This window comes from Takifugu rubripes, chromosome 6 (assembly GCF_901000725.2).
Source record: "Takifugu rubripes chromosome 6, fTakRub1.2, whole genome shotgun sequence".
NCBI classification, from domain to species: Eukaryota; Metazoa; Chordata; class Actinopteri; order Tetraodontiformes; family Tetraodontidae; genus Takifugu; species Takifugu rubripes.
Genome location: NC_042290.1, coordinates 8,931,300 through 8,949,335, shown reverse-complemented (window position 1 = coordinate 8,949,335; position 18,036 = coordinate 8,931,300). Strand labels below are relative to the sequence as shown.

The 18,036-nt window shown below is 43.7% G+C and overlaps 2 protein-coding genes across 2 annotated transcripts; one reads left to right on the top strand and one right to left on the bottom strand.

Annotated features, from left to right (window-relative positions):
- Positions 1–3,515: 3,515 nt before the first annotated feature.
- On the bottom strand, positions 3,516–5,622 carry zcchc9 (zinc finger, CCHC domain containing 9). The gene is made up of 6 exons (XM_003965429.3): positions 5,516–5,622; positions 4,636–5,056; positions 4,414–4,564; positions 4,239–4,331; positions 4,101–4,169; positions 3,516–3,726 (listed from the first exon to the last, which is right to left on the bottom strand). The coding sequence occupies exons 2-6, from the start codon at positions 5,032–5,034 to the stop codon at positions 3,614–3,616; spliced, it is 825 nt and encodes a 274-aa protein (XP_003965478.1). The 5' UTR covers positions 5,035–5,056; positions 5,516–5,622; the 3' UTR covers positions 3,516–3,613.
- A 4,357-nt stretch (positions 5,623–9,979) lies between these two features.
- On the top strand, positions 9,980–17,586 carry LOC101069434 (alpha-2A adrenergic receptor). Its single transcript, XM_029838113.1, has 2 exons — positions 9,980–10,379; positions 11,893–17,586. The coding sequence occupies exon 2, from the start codon at positions 11,918–11,920 to the stop codon at positions 13,448–13,450; it is 1,533 nt and encodes a 510-aa protein (XP_029693973.1). The 5' UTR covers positions 9,980–10,379; positions 11,893–11,917; the 3' UTR covers positions 13,451–17,586.
- The last annotated feature ends 450 nt before the right edge of the window (positions 17,587–18,036 follow it).

Genomic DNA, 18,036 nt, shown 5'->3' with positions numbered 1-18,036 from the left:
TTGTTATGTCGGTACTGTTATGTCTTCCTGTGACCAGTCGTTTTATGCTCGGGGAAATTGCCGGTTCTGGAAGAGTGCTTTAACTTTGGCAACACACGCTGTGTGTCTGCAGATTATCGGTAAAACAATTCCTTTTTTGTCTCCTCGGTAATGTAGCTGGATTTGTGGTCGAGGCACTTTTCTGGCAGCTTTGTTATTCGTGGAAATGCTCTTTACATTGGATGAGAGAGCCTCGATGAATCGAGATCTGATGAGTTTCACCTTTCCAGCGGTTTCTACCTGTCATTACGTGCTGAATAATAACCATTCAGCCACTGGTGTATGTAACCACGTCAGCCAAACCGCTTCTAAAAGTACAAAATGGAGATGACCTTTCATATTTGTCTCTGATCAGACAGAGAGTCTGTTCCACATAAAGAGTTGATTCAAAAAGTCTGAGGCTGCTGGTTCTGAAAGACCTCTGAGGGGCTGGCGATAGAAGCCCAGCAGCTCTCACCAGAACCTGGGTCATTTGTTTGAATTGGCAGCTGAAGGATGTGAGTCTGGATCTCCGTTCAGTGTGGTGGGATTGGAAAAGGAAGAATCTAAAAGAGGAATAAAAGACATGTTGTTTCACAGAGACCTGGTGCTTCTACAACTAAGCTCAGTTGTTCTGGGGCCAATGAGTCAGTGACCTTACAAACCTGTTTTCTTCCTGATTATCACACTATATCAGACATCATATACCTTCACTTCAAACCTATTATTTAGATGTGCGAATGGAACAATAAAGACAGGAAGGTACTGATGTGAGCCAGGTGACCACTTTGGCCAAACCCTTCAGTTTGAAACTGAACTGGAAGCTTATTCCAAGCAAGCAGTCCACAATAACCGTTTCATGACGTTCAAAAAATTGGTTCTGACCAGCTAATTTATTGATTATTAGGAAGAACCCAACAACTTCCAGGAGTGCTGAGAGTACTGGAAGGACTGTGACAGTCTCCACAGTAATTACCATCTGGATAGTGTGACTATATTTTGACAGGCTTTGAGACTATTTCATATAAACTCATCTATGCCAACAGTAAATAATACTACAGAGGTCAAGTCCAGCTGCTTTAGAGCTTTTTCGCAGTGGCTCCCAGCATCACCAGCAGGTCTGACCCAGTAGCGCTCTCATTAGCCCCAATAGGGTTCTAACAGATCCACACGGGGTCTTCACGGCCTCATCTCCTGTCCTCTGTCATTAACTGAAAATTTTCACTTTCATCTCCTCTGTACTTCTCAGGGATCCTTCCGCCCTCCCGTCTTTAGCATCACCAGGGCCCAACAGCCTCGGGCGGACATGCGTGTGTGTTCACTGGAGGGGCGATGCTGCAGTAATGACTTCCAGCTCAGGCTTTAGGTAACAAGCACGTCCTGCTGGTGGCCGCAGGAGGACAACCGCTGCCTACTGCAGCTCCCTCTGAAGGTCCCTCTGTCAATCTGGCCTTTCCCAGTGTCTGAGGGCTTTCTTTACTGTAATCACAGTCATGAACAGGTCCTTGCGATCTTTTGATGGGGAAATCTCCAGGATGCAGTGATCAGTGAAAGCTTTAATTGATTTAAGATGGGAGTGAGGGGGCCGTGAAACGTGGCCATGAACAACGTGGTCATGGAACATGGCAGGAGTTCTGAATGTTCACCCCCATGAGCTGGCACCAGTCCTGGTTGGAAATGCATCCCCACTGTGGAGATGCTTCCTGCCAGAGATTGTTTTCTTTTCATTTTCTATGAAACAAACACATCTACGCAAATGTCAATATCCTACATATATGAGACAGTACCGCTTTATAAACCATGTCGAAAGTTTCATAACCGCCTCAATGCTAAAAGCTTGGCTACGTCTCCGTCTTCAGTGAGTTTCTCTCTCTACTCACAGCCAACTGCCTCCTTCACAGCTACTTCTGCATGCTGTTTATTTAATTTGGGGTGGATTAATGTGATTACTGCACGCATGCAAATACTCAGAGATCATATTTGCCTGCACATAATTAATGGATTAAAATCGTTGAAGCTAGTTTTTAAAAGCAAGTTCAGAAAAATCCGTGTGGTCCACTAGAGGGCGCGCAAGTATCGCTAATATTTACATTAATGAATAGTATTGCTAAATAAAGACATTATTTCTTCAACACTGTACTTGGACCTGCAATTAATCAAATACATGCCATTTAAAAAAAATTACAGGGTTTTTTTCATTTGATGCCACTTAATTTGCTAAAAAGCGCATCAAGGTTTTTTACTGTAAATACCTTGCCTTGCTTGAGTTTATATTATCCAGATTCACTGTCATGCCATGACATTTACGATGTGGAATAGAACAACATTCATATTAATTGTTTTTATTAAATCAAAATTATGTATAAAGAAGGCAAAACCTGCGTCTACTTGAGTGGTAATTTGCCTTGTTTATATAATTATGTGTCAAGCATTACATAATTCGACTAATTACTGTTTTGTTTCGAGGATTTAGCAGTTGGCTAAAGTGGATCAGTGGTGAGAATATTTCATATAGCTGTGTGGATGATAAAGAACCCAGTAAGATAATCACTGGATTGAGGAAACATTAGTATATTTTTGTATAATAGCACTTTAGTTATAAGACAAACACGGTCTGTAGTTTGCCTCCACCAGCATCAAGTATCAGGCTCCAGAGAGCCACAGAAGGGGGTCTCCTCATCATCTGTATTTACATTACACTTCACTTTTACCCAACACGAAGGAGAATAAACAAGCTCAAACTGGTGCAATTATTCAGAAGTACTACCACATGTGATGTTGAAACTATTCCAAGTAATGCCCTTCATTTTACCCAAGTCAAAAGATTGATGGGTACGAGCAGATTTTAAAAGACAAAGTTGGTAAAAAAAAAAAAAAAATTAAAAAAAATGCATAAATGCATTTAACTTATTCGGTCTGTTAAGTCTCCTATTCTGGACAATGAATGTCAGCAGTGTGCAATGAGGTGAGAAACCCGTCAGCAATGAGGACATTTGCTGAGGCAAACAACAGCTTGGAGCTGGTGCAGTGGTGGGCAAACCCAAAATGCTTCTGGGTTTGATTCTGCATCTTTCCATTGGGGTTTGCATGCCCCCCCATGGGTTCTCTCCAGGGACTCCCGCTGTCTCCCACACACCCAAACATTCAAACTAGGTTGGCTGAATTACTGCCTGTGAACCTGCGACTGCTGGAGACCACAGTAAAGACAGGACCGACATCATGTGTTTTACTATGATCGGCATCACAGTCATGTTCCCTAGGTGAGTCCGGGTTACAAACCAGTCCCACTATTTTAAAAACCTCTTCAAGCACACCAAAGGGGAAAACATACGCTTAAAATCTAACAGACGTGTAGATATGGCCTGAAACACAGATGAAGTGACACATGCTCACCCTGATGCTGAACAATGCATCTGTGTGAATACGGATCTTGAGTATCTTTAATTTCTTTCTTGAATAAAGCAAGAAGCAGAAAGAGCCTCATGACTCCACTCAAGTTGAAGTCAGTGGGGAATTAGTCCATTTATTAAATTCTAGAAAAAGAACTGGTCAATCAGTGAGTGAGCAGAATGTTGAGTCAGCCGAGCTCTGCACATCAAAAGGTCACCACTTTGGCCTGTTTGGGTTTGGTCTTCTTCACTGGGATGTGAACGTCCTCATAGTCTGCACTCATGTTGTTGGACAACCAGGCAAGTGTCATTGAGTTAGCTGAGAAGAAAGAAAAGGAAAATAAAATAAAATAGGAATAAAATAGTTTGGAAAAATCGAATTTGTTCAAAGGTTTGAAAAAATCCAAAACAGGATCAAGACTCATTTTGTTTTTGCATTCATTTTTGTTACTTTCTAAACCAGAGAAGTGTAGAAGAAGCCAGTGAATTGTATGATTTCAAGTGCAAACACAAATAGTTTGTAGAATGATCTCAGATTAGCTCTGACTGCTGCCACAAATATTACACATCAGTTCCCTCTCTCACTCTGGCTTATTCCAGAAATATAACTATTGTCCATGTAGCAAAAGGCTTTGGAACCCTTCTTTAAACCACATAAGATGAATAATAAGATGTAACAGAGTGGAGACTCACTTGCAGCCTGGTGTTCTGGGCAGTCCTTCTGAAAATGTTCTACTGAACCACAAACTCGACAGCAACCCCCTACAAAGACACCACTCAATTACTACTCTGTACCTTCAACCATGAATATAGTAGTTAATATCTTTATACCTTGAGCATAAAGTCCTTTGGGATTATCGGGGCAGGTACGTGACAAGTGTCCTGTCTCTCCACAGATAAAGCATTTAGCATAGGGGAATTCACCTGAGAGAAACCGCAGTTTGACATTAATAAAGCATGATAACTATAAATACTCTCTTCATGTGGGCCCCAAACTGGTCCTCACCCAGTGCAGGGTCCACCTTAGCTTTGCACTTCTGGATTTCGTGCTCTGTGGAGCCACACCGGTAGCAGATGCCTCTGCCCATCTCCTCATCTCTGTCGGCCTCCGGACAGTTGGCCAAGCCGTGACCAGGCTTCCGGCAGTTAAAACAAAGCTGAAAAAGAAGTGGGTGAAAAGGCCATTGCTGGGCAAACAAAAGCTAATGTGTGCACCTAAACTACTCACCATATTCTTCTTCTTGACATTCTGCCTTTTTAACCTTCTGTCCTCTCTTCTTCTGTCTTTTTTCAGGGCTGTCTCCAGCTCCTCCTTGAACCCCTGTTCCTCATCACCCCCTTTTTTGCTCTGTTTGGGCAAGGACTGTCCAGTCTGTTGGAGATACGCTAAGAAACCATTCACATCCTCGTCAACATATTCCTTCTTCTTGCGGTTGGGTTTTTTGACAGCTGATCCACCAGGTTGAGTCCTCCTTAGACGGTCGTTCTGAGGTTCTTGTTTATGGCATGTGGAGCTCCCACAACTGCCCTGTTTCCCTGCTCCTCTACTTGCCTTCAGCTGACTCCATGGAGTGGCCTCTGCTGGCTTCTGTTTATGAACATTATTGGCTCTTGCCCACCTCGTCATGACTGCGTTCCAATCACAGATTCTAAATAAAGTTAAGACAATGTATTTCAGAATCAACGCAATAGTACAGGGCAATAAGATCACTATATTTGAAAGGCTACCTTTTTTTCCTCAACAGATTTTGAAAACAAAATCAAGAATCTATATTGAACACACAGGAAAAGCCTGGTTGGAAGTGTTGGACTTCCATAACTTAAAAAGGAAAATCTCTACTTTCGTTGCATGAATTTGTTTAACACGTACATCATGTACAAATACATAATCACACAGCTAACATGAACATTTTAGGGAACCTACTTAACCACTAAAACGGTACTTTCTCTGTGTAGCAGCTAATTGCTAAAGGATACGGGTACTTTTTTAGCGCATAAACAATTTACATGTCTAATAATAGTCAACTGTAATGAGATAACTGCGGATTCAACAGAGAAAAAACTATATAATGACATTTAAAGCTATGGTCCAAAATGTTAAACATTACCCTTAACTCAGTCCATGTGCAGCGTAGTATATTTTGACCGGAAGTAGTCGCCTTCTTCTTCGTCACGTTCGCGTCTTCGTTTCCAGTCAGGAGACATGTGGCGCCATCTAGTGTTTTTACAGTGCACAAACCTTTAATTATTGGCTGCTCTGGTTGGACTTAGCATAACATTCATAAACCAAATCACAGTAGTTGAAACTCCAGTCGGAACCGAGTTGGAGTTGTCATTGTGTTTAGATTAACTGTTAATTATCATTAAAGGTATTATACATTGCATTGAAATAACAATTGACTTTATTTAGGTCACATCATAACCGTTTCTGGGTTGGTTTTCAATGGATCAGATTTATTAGAGCACCACAACAAATAAACAATTAGAGCCAGCATTATATCATGTACATTATTATTCATACCGTGCAGCTCTTGTGAAGGACCCAGACCCATTTCATCCATGGAGGATTGAAGAAAGAAAATGCTGGTGCTCTAGTTTAAACAAATCAACTAATAAATGATGTCAAAATTGATACTGGCATGGAGGGGAAAAGCACTGTTAACAAGATTACCACAATTAACAAGATATCTTTTCTTTCGAATCGACATTTCGGCATCAATTTAAAAAAAACAAAATTCAGTTTGAAGAAAATTCAATTGAATTCAAGTGATTGAACCAAGTCATTGATTGCAACACAATATATGCTAAAATGAATATAGTAAATGTGGACATATATTGATTTATTTCATTTTCTTTTGCAATCACAGAACGAGGCAAGAAGGAGAAAGATGAGCCTGATTAGATGATCCAGGACTCATCACCAGATGTGGCTGCTTTGGCACAGAAAATAAATCTTCCAGACATAATGAGGACCGACTAAAAGTGGGGCATGAACGAGAATAGGGTCAATACTTGGCAGCGACATTAATTTCCACTACGTTTATAGGAGGGTGTTTTAATTGACAGGAGGGTAGATGGTGTTTGTGGCCCCACAGGGCAGGAAATGTAGGTTATATCTGCTTTAAGAGCTTAAGTGCCTTCAGCCAATGCGCGGACGTATTTTTGTGTTGTTTTTGCTGGTTTTCAGGGACCACCAATTTATATATTTATCATTTTTGTTGCTCTCAGGAGGGTTAGAGATTAGAGGTCCATGACAAGCAACGACTGTACTTCCTAAATGCACCGCTAGAGGGCAGCGCAACACCAGTGAATCCGCAACAAAAAAACGACTTAATCCTGTTGGACCTGAACTCCACAGTCGTTAGAAAAGAGATGGAGGATTGGCATGTAAACCTTGATAAGAGGGACAGAGAATGTCAAAGTTAAAACAGCAAGTTTACTCCAAATCAATAACTCCTAAAAAGACTGTATAGTTTTGCAAATATTGTTTGATGCTTTGTGACATCTTATTATCAGCGTTTGATGAAGAATAATCGCCGTGCCATTATCAAATCATGACCTTTATACACAAATACAGATTATTTATTGAATATCAATGTATCACAAGCAGAATATATAACATAATGTAAGATATAGATAGCCAAATGTCAGTTTCACATGACCCATGCGACCCAAATGTTTGATTGTCTTAAATGTGACTGAATCATTCAAGTCTTGTCATCATTCTGTCAGGTTAACCTTACGGTAATAACTAACACTCCTGCTCTCCTAGATTCAAGATCTTTTTTTAATCGGTCAGGTGTAAATGTCAGAGCAATTTTACTGCCAGTCAACGTGCGTGACAATTAAACAAGCAGGAGGCAAATTGATGTCAGTCAGCAGAGAAAAGACCTTTAGGAATAAAAATGTGGGTTTTTTTAGGTCCTGAAATGTGAACCAAAAGTCATGTTTGGATTCTTTGTTTGTGCCACTTCAGACTGCTCTTAAACTGATCTTAATCTTGTTTTGTTCCATGGCATCAGCAAACAATACAGCTTTACTTAGTGATTAAGGGGTGATTAAGGGTTTGGCAGGTATTGAGCTGAAACCAAGAGCTTTTTCTATCTCTCAATGTTGACCTTTGACCCCACAAACATCCCACTTTCACTTTTCACTTAGAAAATCAATAAGCTGCCCACACATAACTTCAGGAAGCACAATGTATGAACTTAATGAGCAAACGCTAATGCTAAGAAATGTCTCGGAGGAGCCTGTGACATTTTCGTCAAGGGCTTTTCGCTCTCTGACATGACTTTCTCTTCCTTTTCGTGGCTGCAAATAACAACTAAAATGTTCAGTAGTTGGTTTGTTCTTCCCACGCTGCTGCGTGTGTGTTTACACAGGAAGTAAATTAACACACTGAGGTGCTTTTCATCCAGATGCTCCAGGCTTCCATCGCTGCTGCTGCTGCCACTGTGTGGCACATTCCAAAACAAACAAGAAGTTCGGCTGCTCTGAAATGCAGCCACTTGTAGCAACAAATTTAATTTAATAAAACATTTTTTTTTTTTAAATTAAAATGCAAGACAGATTAAATAAGCCTCCTCCCTTGTAGAATTAGAGAAAACGCCCCATCGATTGGGTTTGACATTAGAAAGAATTGTTTTATATGATTTTCTCGTGTTAAACTCGCGTCCATCCTCTTTTGGGTGGATAAAAACGATCTGACAGGTTGTTTGAAGGAGCAGCTTAATGCGATCGGTGTTAAGTGCCATCTAGTGGTCAAGCCTGGTATTGTAATGGCTGCCATCTTATCTGCACGCAATTGTAAATGAGCTGCAAATGCAGATAGTGGATAATGTCTGGAAAGCACAAGCAACCCAGTATAGCGGGTATGCTAATAGCTCAATTCAGATTGACAGTAATTGGTCTATAATAGTGAGTTGGGCTTCCATGGCTGGGACCTCCTGTTGGACACACTTGGGGCAAATTTCATGTGCTGTGCTTTTAGAAATTGGCCCTCTCTTCACTCAACACTAGAGTGTTCCAGGATCTGTGACTAGAAGACCAGGCCACCTGCTCAGTCTCCCTCAGAAAGCAGCAACCATGAACCAGTCTTCTGTGCTTGGGCAGCTGTGCAAACATCACCCATTTCTGCAGCAGTAGTAGAGTTGAGCATCACCCCATATTGGACCCATCCAACCAATGAAGACTGCGAGTGAGCTGGAGAGATTTACAATGTGTTAATCACATTTTGCTGACTAATGTGACCTTAGTGAAGTCAGCAGTTGCTATTTATGACGAACATTTCTCTGTTTTTTCCTCCTTCTTTCGCCCTAGATGTCTATCTGAGAAGACGACCTGCTCGGCTGGAAGAGACTAGACATATTTGTATGACTCGGAAATTAAATACACGTGCAATAAAATGAGAGGTTGTTTGTTTACCATCTCCAGCGAGCAGCGGAGCCGCATTCGTGTGTCACACAGTCACATATAATCTTGCATCTTACTGCTTCCTTCCAGCACATCTAAACACCCACGCGAGAAGCTGCTGACATGCATGCGTTTCCACACCACTGCACCAGGTATTTCATTGCTGGCTGAGGATAAATGCTTTAATCACAGTAATTCGGAGGAAGAAAGCTGGATCAGACAAGCGTGGAACAGATCTGACATGAGCCTAATGATGAAATTTTGTCCTAAAGAGAATAATGTCAAGAGAATGCTTCTTAATCCTCCCAACTCCCCAGGACTTTGAGAGCCAAGTTATTTTGGAGATCACTTCCCATATTCACTTTCAAGTAATAAATTTCAAGCCCTCATTTATGTTTTACAGCCTCGCAGTGGAATAAAAATTGACTTTTTACAAGCCCTCATTTATATGATTACAATAAAAGTGATTTCCCTCTCATAAAGGAAGCAATATTCTGCACCAAACCATTAAAAAAAACTTTCTCTAACGGGTTATTTCTCAGCAGAGCCAATCCTGGAAAGCTGAAAAGTCATTAACGCTGCAGTCGCAGCCTGAATGGTGACCTGACTTCAGATCAGATCAAAGTATATAGACAGTATAGCCCACTGGAGGGCTCGCTCTAGATGAGGGATGAGGCTTGGAAGGGCCACGTTCACTTTTCATATTCCTGTATTTCTTATTTATAAAGGTGAGGTTTTAATTTAAGGAAAGGTGCCTGTGATATTTTGCAGTCAATCAAACCGAGTTGGCCAAATCCAGGAAAACGTATATTTTCCTCCAGAAATATCAGACATGATTTTCATCACGTGTTAAAAGAAGTTGAGAAAGTTTGTTTGACGTGCAAACATTCTTAGTCGACTGATTTAACAACCTCCCCATGACATTCATTCATTCATTCAATCACTTATTCGACTTGTTTGTTCGTATTTTGTTAACAACTTCATATTTTAATGCTGTGGAGAATTAAAGCATTTATGGGGGGAAAAGGGGGGGGGGGGGGGGGGGGGGGGTCCAGCGCGATAGTGCTACGCAATAGTAGATACTTGATACTGGATTTGATCAAATGAAGAGCAAACACGGGGGAGGAACGCTCGGACTCATCTGAAGCTGCGCGTAAAAAGGCGCGTCCTCGTTTTTTCTTTTTTTTCTTTTTTTCCGGCAACATCCTCGTCGGATCTGCCCCGCATCTCAGCGAGCAGAGTCGCGCAAAGAGAAGCCCATGTGCGGGAATATACGAGCTTCTTCGTGTATTTCTGATTGACTTTTTTTTTAAAAAAAGGAAAAAAAAGAAAGAAAGAAAACTTACTCCAAATGCGCGGATGTAATCTTGGTAGTTCTCGTCTTTATGTTCTTGCTTGTCCAATCGTTACGCACCTCAGTGGCAAACCGCGGCGGACTTTCTGTCTCCATCTGTCTGGCGCACGAGAAGTGTGCGTAAACATCCATGTGGAGGAAATAAATCTTGGATTTTAATTTATTTTGGGCTCGGAGAGACACGGAGTGAGGACCCACTAAAACCAGTAAGCAGGAGATTTATTTTGGACTTTTGACTTGAGCTTCATGTCATCATACAGGATTCTGTAAAAGGTGTTTTTTCAACTGATGTGATGATTTCAATGAAAATGGAGTGACAGTGTCTCCACGAAATGATATGTGATTAAGATGCGGTGATTGATAATTTTACTGACAATTTAGCAATAGTCAGTAAAAGATCAACAGAAACAATGAAACATGTCATTTTCCTGGAGGACGTGGAGGAGGCAGCACGTTCTGTTCCTGAGGCAAGCTGCAGAGTCTTAAAACGATAACGTCAGACCAACAGAACCAGCCAGAGAAATGAGCTGATGTAAAGTTTCTGTATAGGAAAGACTGTAAAAATGAGTCAGATTAGCGGCTGGGCTCACATAAGGCTGCTGCACCCACCCCGGGGTCACCACTGTGCAGGTCAGAGTCTTAAAATATGAACGCAACAGTCTAGAATTGCGTGCGCATGCCGAGAGAGGAGCTTTACGTGAGCAACGGCTGCACGGTTGAACCCCCTGACTCATATAATAGCCACCCCTTTTAGCTGAAATTACATTATGTATTATATTTTCCTGGAGTATTTTGTTGTTCTGCATCTCATTCACACGCTGAAGTCAAAGGTCGGGGACGATGAAACAACAACAGGCAAGTATGAAGTCGGCCTTAATGTGTGATGATGCGTGTTTCGTCACCTGCGGCCTCCAAATTCCGCTGCAGAGGCAAGTCTGCAGGACATATTTTACAAAGCACCAGAAAGAAACGCATGACGTCCCCTCGTGCGTGTTGGCCGAGGCCTTGACAGGCGTGAGTGAGCTGCGGCGATGCCGAGGTGCTGATCCTGCTGTCGGGAGAAGCCGAGAACTTTTCTCACTTTCTCCTCAGCGATCAAAGCAGACAGAAAACTGGACCAAAACCAGTGTTTAACCCAGAGAAGAAGAAAAAGTAGCCTCTGAAAATCAGGGCGCCAGAGTTCACGTCTCGAATCAGAGTCTGGTTCGAGACGTGAACTCTGTCCTGGAGGAGCGAGTAGACAGAAGAGAGGATGAAAATGCGGAAGGTTACCACGACGACTTACTGACCTGGCTAATTGAGTGGTTGTTTCTCTCCCCCCACACGCATCAAATGTTGCAACACACAGGCGATGTTTTAGCTCCACCAACATGTCTCCGAGCAGGATTTCGAGGAAGCAATTTCCTGTAATTCAAAGCTCAAACTCCCCCGTAATTCAAATCATCCGAAGGTGGCAGCGTGCTGAATTTGGCAGGCAGACAGAGAAGCTCAAAATCATGTTTCCGCCCAAAATAAATTGAAGGCGTTTGGATAATTAGCAAAAGAATGTGTCATTTGTTCATGTATTGTTGGTTGATTGATTATATAAATGTCGGGGTAATATAAATATTATATACACAAAGCTAACTGCTAATAATAAAGGTACACGGAACCATTTCCATGTTGTGTGTAGCGATGGGACCAGTGTTAAATGCTCTTCTTCTGTGTGTACACCAACAGGAGGCCACTCCAAAGTGTCAGCGCCATGGCCGCAGCCCTAGACATGCCCTGCCTGTCGGATCTCGGAGGTCTTCCCAACAGGAACGCCAGCCTCACGTCCGGCGTCCAGCCCTGCAACCGGAGCACCGCCCGGATCCCGCCTTACTCCCCGCAGGCCACTGCAAGCATCGCCATCGCCATCACCTTCATGATGATGCTGACCATTGTGGGGAACATCCTGGTCATCATTGCCGTCCTGACGTCGCGGTCCCTGAAGGGAGCGCAGAATCTCTTCCTGGTGTCTCTGGCGGCGGCAGACATCTTGGTGGCCACTCTTATTATTCCCTTCTCGCTGGCGAATGAGCTGCAGGGCTACTGGGCCTTCAGCTCCATTTGGTGTGAAATCTACCTGGCGCTCGACGTTCTCTTCTGCACGTCCTCCATCGTGCACCTGTGCGCGATTGCGCTGGACCGCTATCTGTCCATCTCTCAGCCCGTGTCTTATGGAGCCAAGCGCACGCCGGTACGCATCAAGGCGGCCATCATTGTGGTCTGGATGATCTCTGCAGTCATTTCTTTCCCCCCTCTTCTTACCTTGGACAAGAGCGAAGGAGGCGAGGAGGCGTGCGAGCTGAACAACGAGCGCTGGTACATTCTCTACTCCACCATCGGCTCCTTCTTCGCCCCCTGCGTGATTATGATTCTGGTGTATATCCGGATTTACCAGATCGCCAAGCAGCACACGCGCTGCCCGCCCGGACAGAAAGGAAAAACGGGAGCAGGGAAAAACGGGAACATGGCGATGTGTGAGCCTCCTGTCAGGGTATCCGAGCAGATACAGCAGAGTAGGGCTCCAGGGGGTGTGAACGCGGGCCCAGGCTCAGCAGTGCTGCAGAACCCACCCGGAAGTACCAGGAGCCAGGACGCTCGGCACCATCCTATGCGTTCAAGCACCACATCAGACCCAAACGCCCCGGCCGTGCCCTCAGTTCTCCACATCCCCTCCATCAAAGAGGCCCAGAAACATTCCCACAAACACGACAAGGACCCACCGGACAACACATCCAGCTCCGACTCCGAAGTTGAGCCGGAAACGGTCAAGGAGAGGGTGGCCCAGACCGGCAGCAAAGACGAGATGAGCAAACCCAGCAGGCAAACTCTGGGGCCGTCCCACAACAAAGGGTTCAAAGGTCAGGTGCTAAACCTGGCCTGCAGATACAAAACCACTGTGGCCACGTCCTCTGGCGTCAAACTGGCACTTGAGGAAAGTCCGAAGGTCGGAGGGACGCCCATATCGCGGCGGAAGGCCATGCTGAACAGGGAGAAGAGGTTCACCTTTGTGTTGGCCGTGGTGATGGGAGTGTTTGTCATCTGCTGGTTCCCTTTCTTCCTCTCCTATTCCCTCCAGGCCGTGTGTCCCGAGACGTGCAGCATTCCCAACCCCTTGTTCAAGTTCTTCTTCTGGATTGGCTACTGCAACTCCTGCGTCAATCCGGTGATTTACACTATCTTCAATAACGATTTCAGGAAGGCCTTTAAGAGGATACTGTGCCGGGACACAAAGGGATCGTTCTTTTAGAGAGCAAACGGGGATCCAAACTGGACAGAAAGATGCTTCGTCAAAAGATAAAAATTATTTATTTGTGTATTTTATTGTGAAGGACTCTCCATGTTGAGCGCTGAAACAAACACTTCTGCATTAAGGAGGAAATTGCCTCAATTCTCTCTTGTACACAACAACGGAGACCGAGGGATCACAAATCCACATTCAAGTGGCTGAATCAATTATCTTTAATGTTGTTTAAAAATACAGTGTAATTAAATATTCAATGACTCTGAAGGCAAGTGATTTGATTAGGTTTTGGAAAAAGGAAGGCAAGAGGATACAGGGTCTGTGTTCACCATTACAAACACAGCTATGATTGTACGTGTGTGTGTGTGTGTGTGTGTGTGTGTGTGTGTGTGTGTGTGTGTGTGTGTGTGTGTGTGTGTGTGTGTGTGTGTGTGTGTGTGGAGGAGAGTTGCCTGAGGGTCTGACTGAAAGAGAACAAATATCACTAAGTGTCTTTTATCGAAGACAAAATGGGCACTCAAGGAACACAAGATCAGGGAAAATGTGAGCATCCGCTCTGTGCCTCTCACTCCGTTTCCTCCTCTGACCAGAGCTGTAACGCAGAACATGCAGAACATGCAGAACATGCAGAACATGTACATAATTGTGGACTGTGTTCTATTCCCCAGTCTGTGGACTGCTGGATGTTACGCCTCTCTATGGGAATTGCTCATTAAAGCGATACCTGGAGGTTTAAACAGGGGGAAAATAGAGCAGGAGAGCTGAGACTCAGCAAACGCTACATGAAAGATGGAAGCCAGACACGAGTAGCGGCACTTCGCTCCCCCACCAGTTCCTTTAATCTTTGCTCCCTTTAATGTTAGTTACTTCCCCCTAAAATAGTGAGCACATAGTCTAAAGATGGAGATGCTGTTTGTGGTGTTTTTTGGAAACTCCTGGACGGTGAACTCGACTTGCTTGCTGAAGGCTGCTTTCGGACAGATGAAAAGGCTGGCCGCCTTGTGGATTCTTTTGGTTGCCTGAATATGTGTATGTACGTGTGCGATAACAGCTTTGCAGCTGCATGTTTATTTATTTGTTCCTTTCGAAAATGCACATCATGGACGCCAATAGAGTTTATCTCCAACAAACCATCCAGTATTGGAATGTTGGAAATCAGTGGAATCAGCTTGGTGCGACATTAGCCGACGCTTAAGGCAGTATTTGTTGTTATTGTGTTAAAGTCCAACTGAAATTAAACTTTTTCCTTCTGATGGTGAAGACGTCTTGAAAGAAAATTCTTTATTTGATCCAAGTCAGCTCTGGGCTGCACATAATGGGATTCACCAGGAATACCGTTCCTTCATTAATAAATAAATGTATTCTCGATTGGACGCCACGTATTCTCATGAAGGCTCCTGAAGTCCCTCCCGGTGGCGATAGTCAGGTGAGACGCAGCAACATACTGGCAGAAGAAGACGCGTGCTTTATTAATCCCAAAGGGAAATCACTGTTACCGGGAGCACACACATGAACATACACACGCAATCAGCGCTCCTGCTACACAAGGGACTCAAACCCCTAAACCCTCCAGCTCAATCCCACACAAGTGGACCTGCTGCTGCCCGCTGACGCAGTAGCCGTTTCTCGGTGCTCAGTATTGGCAGGAAGCTTTGAGCTTCTGAACTTGGGTACTACGCGCTGCTGCTGCTGTTGCTGGCCGGGGTGAGGTGCATTGGGGGATAGCCAGCTGGTCCAAGTCCACACGGGTCACATCTGATGCATAATTGATAAAAGGGATGGAGCAAGTACACATCTACCACAAGTATGCATACTGAGAAGCGGCATTTCTTTCCTTATCATAGTATCCTGCTAGCATGTTAGCATTTGCCACCAATCAGTCAAAACCAAACTGACTTTCCAAACAGGACTCATGCAGCAGTAAACCGTTGTACCAAGCAGCTGACCTGAACTTGCAGAAGAGCCAGAAAGCTCAGTTTCGATGCTACATGCTCTTTATTCCTGTTCTTTACTCCCTTTATTCTTGAATGCAATGTAAAAGCTCTGCACGGAGTCCCACACTCACCTCGCCTGACTTCCTGTGCACCGGCTGGACTTGGATTCTTGGACATCTTTAGTGACCGCAGACGATCAAGGCCAGACTTTATATTTAGTAAGCAGATGTTTTTTCCCCCATGTTTTTCTTGCCAGTCATCTACAAACAGGTTTAGTTTGTGTTTTGAACACAAACCGTGGATTAATGGGACAATGACCTGGTTTCTTGCTCACTCCACCACGTTGTTTTAGCACTCGAACGGGCAACAATGCATGTCACATGCTTCTAGTCTATTTTTCTGCTCTTGGCATTCATGTGTTAACTGAGATTTCTGGTTAATGGAGGAGAAATATCCAGGAAACAGAATATCTGTGTGTTGGTGGATGTGGCTTTCCTGCCTCTCCTGGAAAACCAGTATTTGCTCTTCTCCCCACCTGTTAGGAAATATAATACATTGCCCTTGTTTGAAGCTTTTTCTTTTTTACGCTCAATTAAGCAAACACGTCCTGGCAGAACGGGCGGTTTTAAACTGCTCCGTGATGTAACCACCCTGCTGATATTCTATTTAGCAGTGCAACAGCCATATCCTTCCGCCAACACGGCCCTGTAAAAGCTTTACAGGCTGACCATGCAAATAAAAGGGACAAGTTCACAGTTATACACAGGATGGAATTGTCAAGGAGGGATCACACATCCCTTAGCAACAACATGCGATGATAAATTCAGTTTTTTGAAGATAAAGAACTTTGGAAAAGGTGTGATTTCAACTGGACTTTCAGTTTTGCCTGTATCTCTCGGTGTTGCTTGTATATGCTTGGATTTCCTCTCCCGTGCTCTCGTGCCCCAGTGCTTTCATTTTACAAAAAAAAAAACCGACAACCCAGAATCGATTCATGTTACGGACTGAATAAAGGGCACGGCGAGACTGCATAAACACTGCTGGCTGTCGGGCTTGCAGAGATCAGAATAATGCAATCAGACAACATCGCTCCGCTCTGTCACAGCGTTCTGTGGTGCAATCTTGACATGACGGCGCTAATGTAAAAACATGTAAATAACAATGAATATGCGCGGCTGTAATTGTCATAATGAAGAGTGCGAGACTCATATTAGGCCGTGCTCTTTAATCCCCATCAGTGTGAGCTGTCACACAGCCAGAGCTGAATGTTTTTTATTTTGTGTGCCTCTGACTTGCCGTATGATTTGAATTTAGCGAAATGCAATATGTATTGAATCTTTCCACTGGTGTAATTAGGTTTAATTAGTGACAGTTCTTATCTCTTATCTCCCGAGGCCTAAATAAACCTCCCAGAATCCACCCCCCACAACCCAAATGAAGGTATTAAGGGTTGTTTTTTGTGTGTGTGGCCGAAAGCAATGCATGCTGCAGCTCACGCTCAAAGAAGAGCTCGCCAATGTCTTGGAAACGACCACCAGTGATGTCCCATGAAGCATTGCATGACCAAGTTTCACACAGGAGTCATTCGGAATCCCAAAGAACTCTATAGATTTGTGTTTTTACGGCTCACTGCAGTGCTGGGACGGCGTTTGACTGGTGCATTCTGAGATTGGAACTTGTATGTTGGAGCCCATGTCTACAAAGCAAGTCCATCACTGCTGTGTCAGGTCAATTTATAGAGCAGAAAGACCCACGTGGGCTCAATCCCCCGGGACAAAGACTATTAAATCTTAGTAATGACGACTCGTCTCGCACCCTTTGGCGAATCTGAGATGATCCGAGCCTCCAAAACTGGGGACACCAGACTGCAAACCAGACTGAAGTCAACCACAACCAGCAACCTGACCAGTTAGCACTCTGTGCTAATGTAGGTGCCATAAAAAAAGATCTGTATTTACATTTGCTGCTGCATCCTAATTCAAGACTATTTATACATATTTTTGATGCTTGATTTAACCGGACAGAGAAATCCACACCCACCATGTTCATCTTAATTTAGAAATTAAAATTCTCTACGCTTTTTAAAGAGAAAACCATGCTTGGATTTAATCCCCTGAAGACTGGGCCACCAGATGAGCCTGGATTTGCGTCTTAAATTTTGCTCCAAACATGTGTGAGATGTTTCACTTCAACATATAAATGTGTTTTCAGAGAGGTGGAAAATAAATTCATGATGCAAACACAAGTGGAGATTTTACTTCTATTTATTCCTCCTTTGTTTAATTTTTAAAAGAAATGCAAATCCTTGGATGGTCTCCATCGGGACAAATAGAAAAATCTTTCATCTTATTTCTCCAAATGCTTTGATGTCACCTATTCTGAAGGGTTTTTACGGGGATGAACTTGTTGCTGAAAGATGCGAGCGCGCAGCTCTGAAAACACACCCGCTAAGCCGACAGCAGCTCTGCGCCCTCGGAGGCTGGTCGCCGAGGCACCGGTGAAAAGGCACACTGAAGAGACAGACGAAGGTCCGTAAAGTCAACAGAAGTTAGCAAACTTTCTTCTCAGATACATTAAACTCAGTCTGCCAAACACGTCAAACGAGCTTTTGCTGCACCGAGGGATTTCTTAAACAAGTCAAATAATATTACATTCATC

Excerpts from the sequence above, each read along its gene's own strand:
- zcchc9 (XM_003965429.3), bottom strand. The coding sequence starts at position 5,034 with ATGACGAGGTGGGCAAGAGCCAATAATGTTCATAAACAGAAGCCAGCA. Across the intron at positions 4,565-4,635 it reads ATGTCAAGAAGAAGAATATG|CTTTGTTTTAACTGCCGGAA; the intron begins GTGAGTAGTTTA and ends CTTCTTTTTCAG. Across the intron at positions 3,727-4,100 it reads CCCAGAACACCAGGCTGCAA|CTAACTCAATGACACTTGCC; the intron begins GTGAGTCTCCAC and ends CTTTCTTCTCAG.
- LOC101069434 (XM_029838113.1), top strand. The coding sequence starts at position 11,918 with ATGGCCGCAGCCCTAGACATGCCCTGCCTGTCGGATCTCGGAGGTCTT.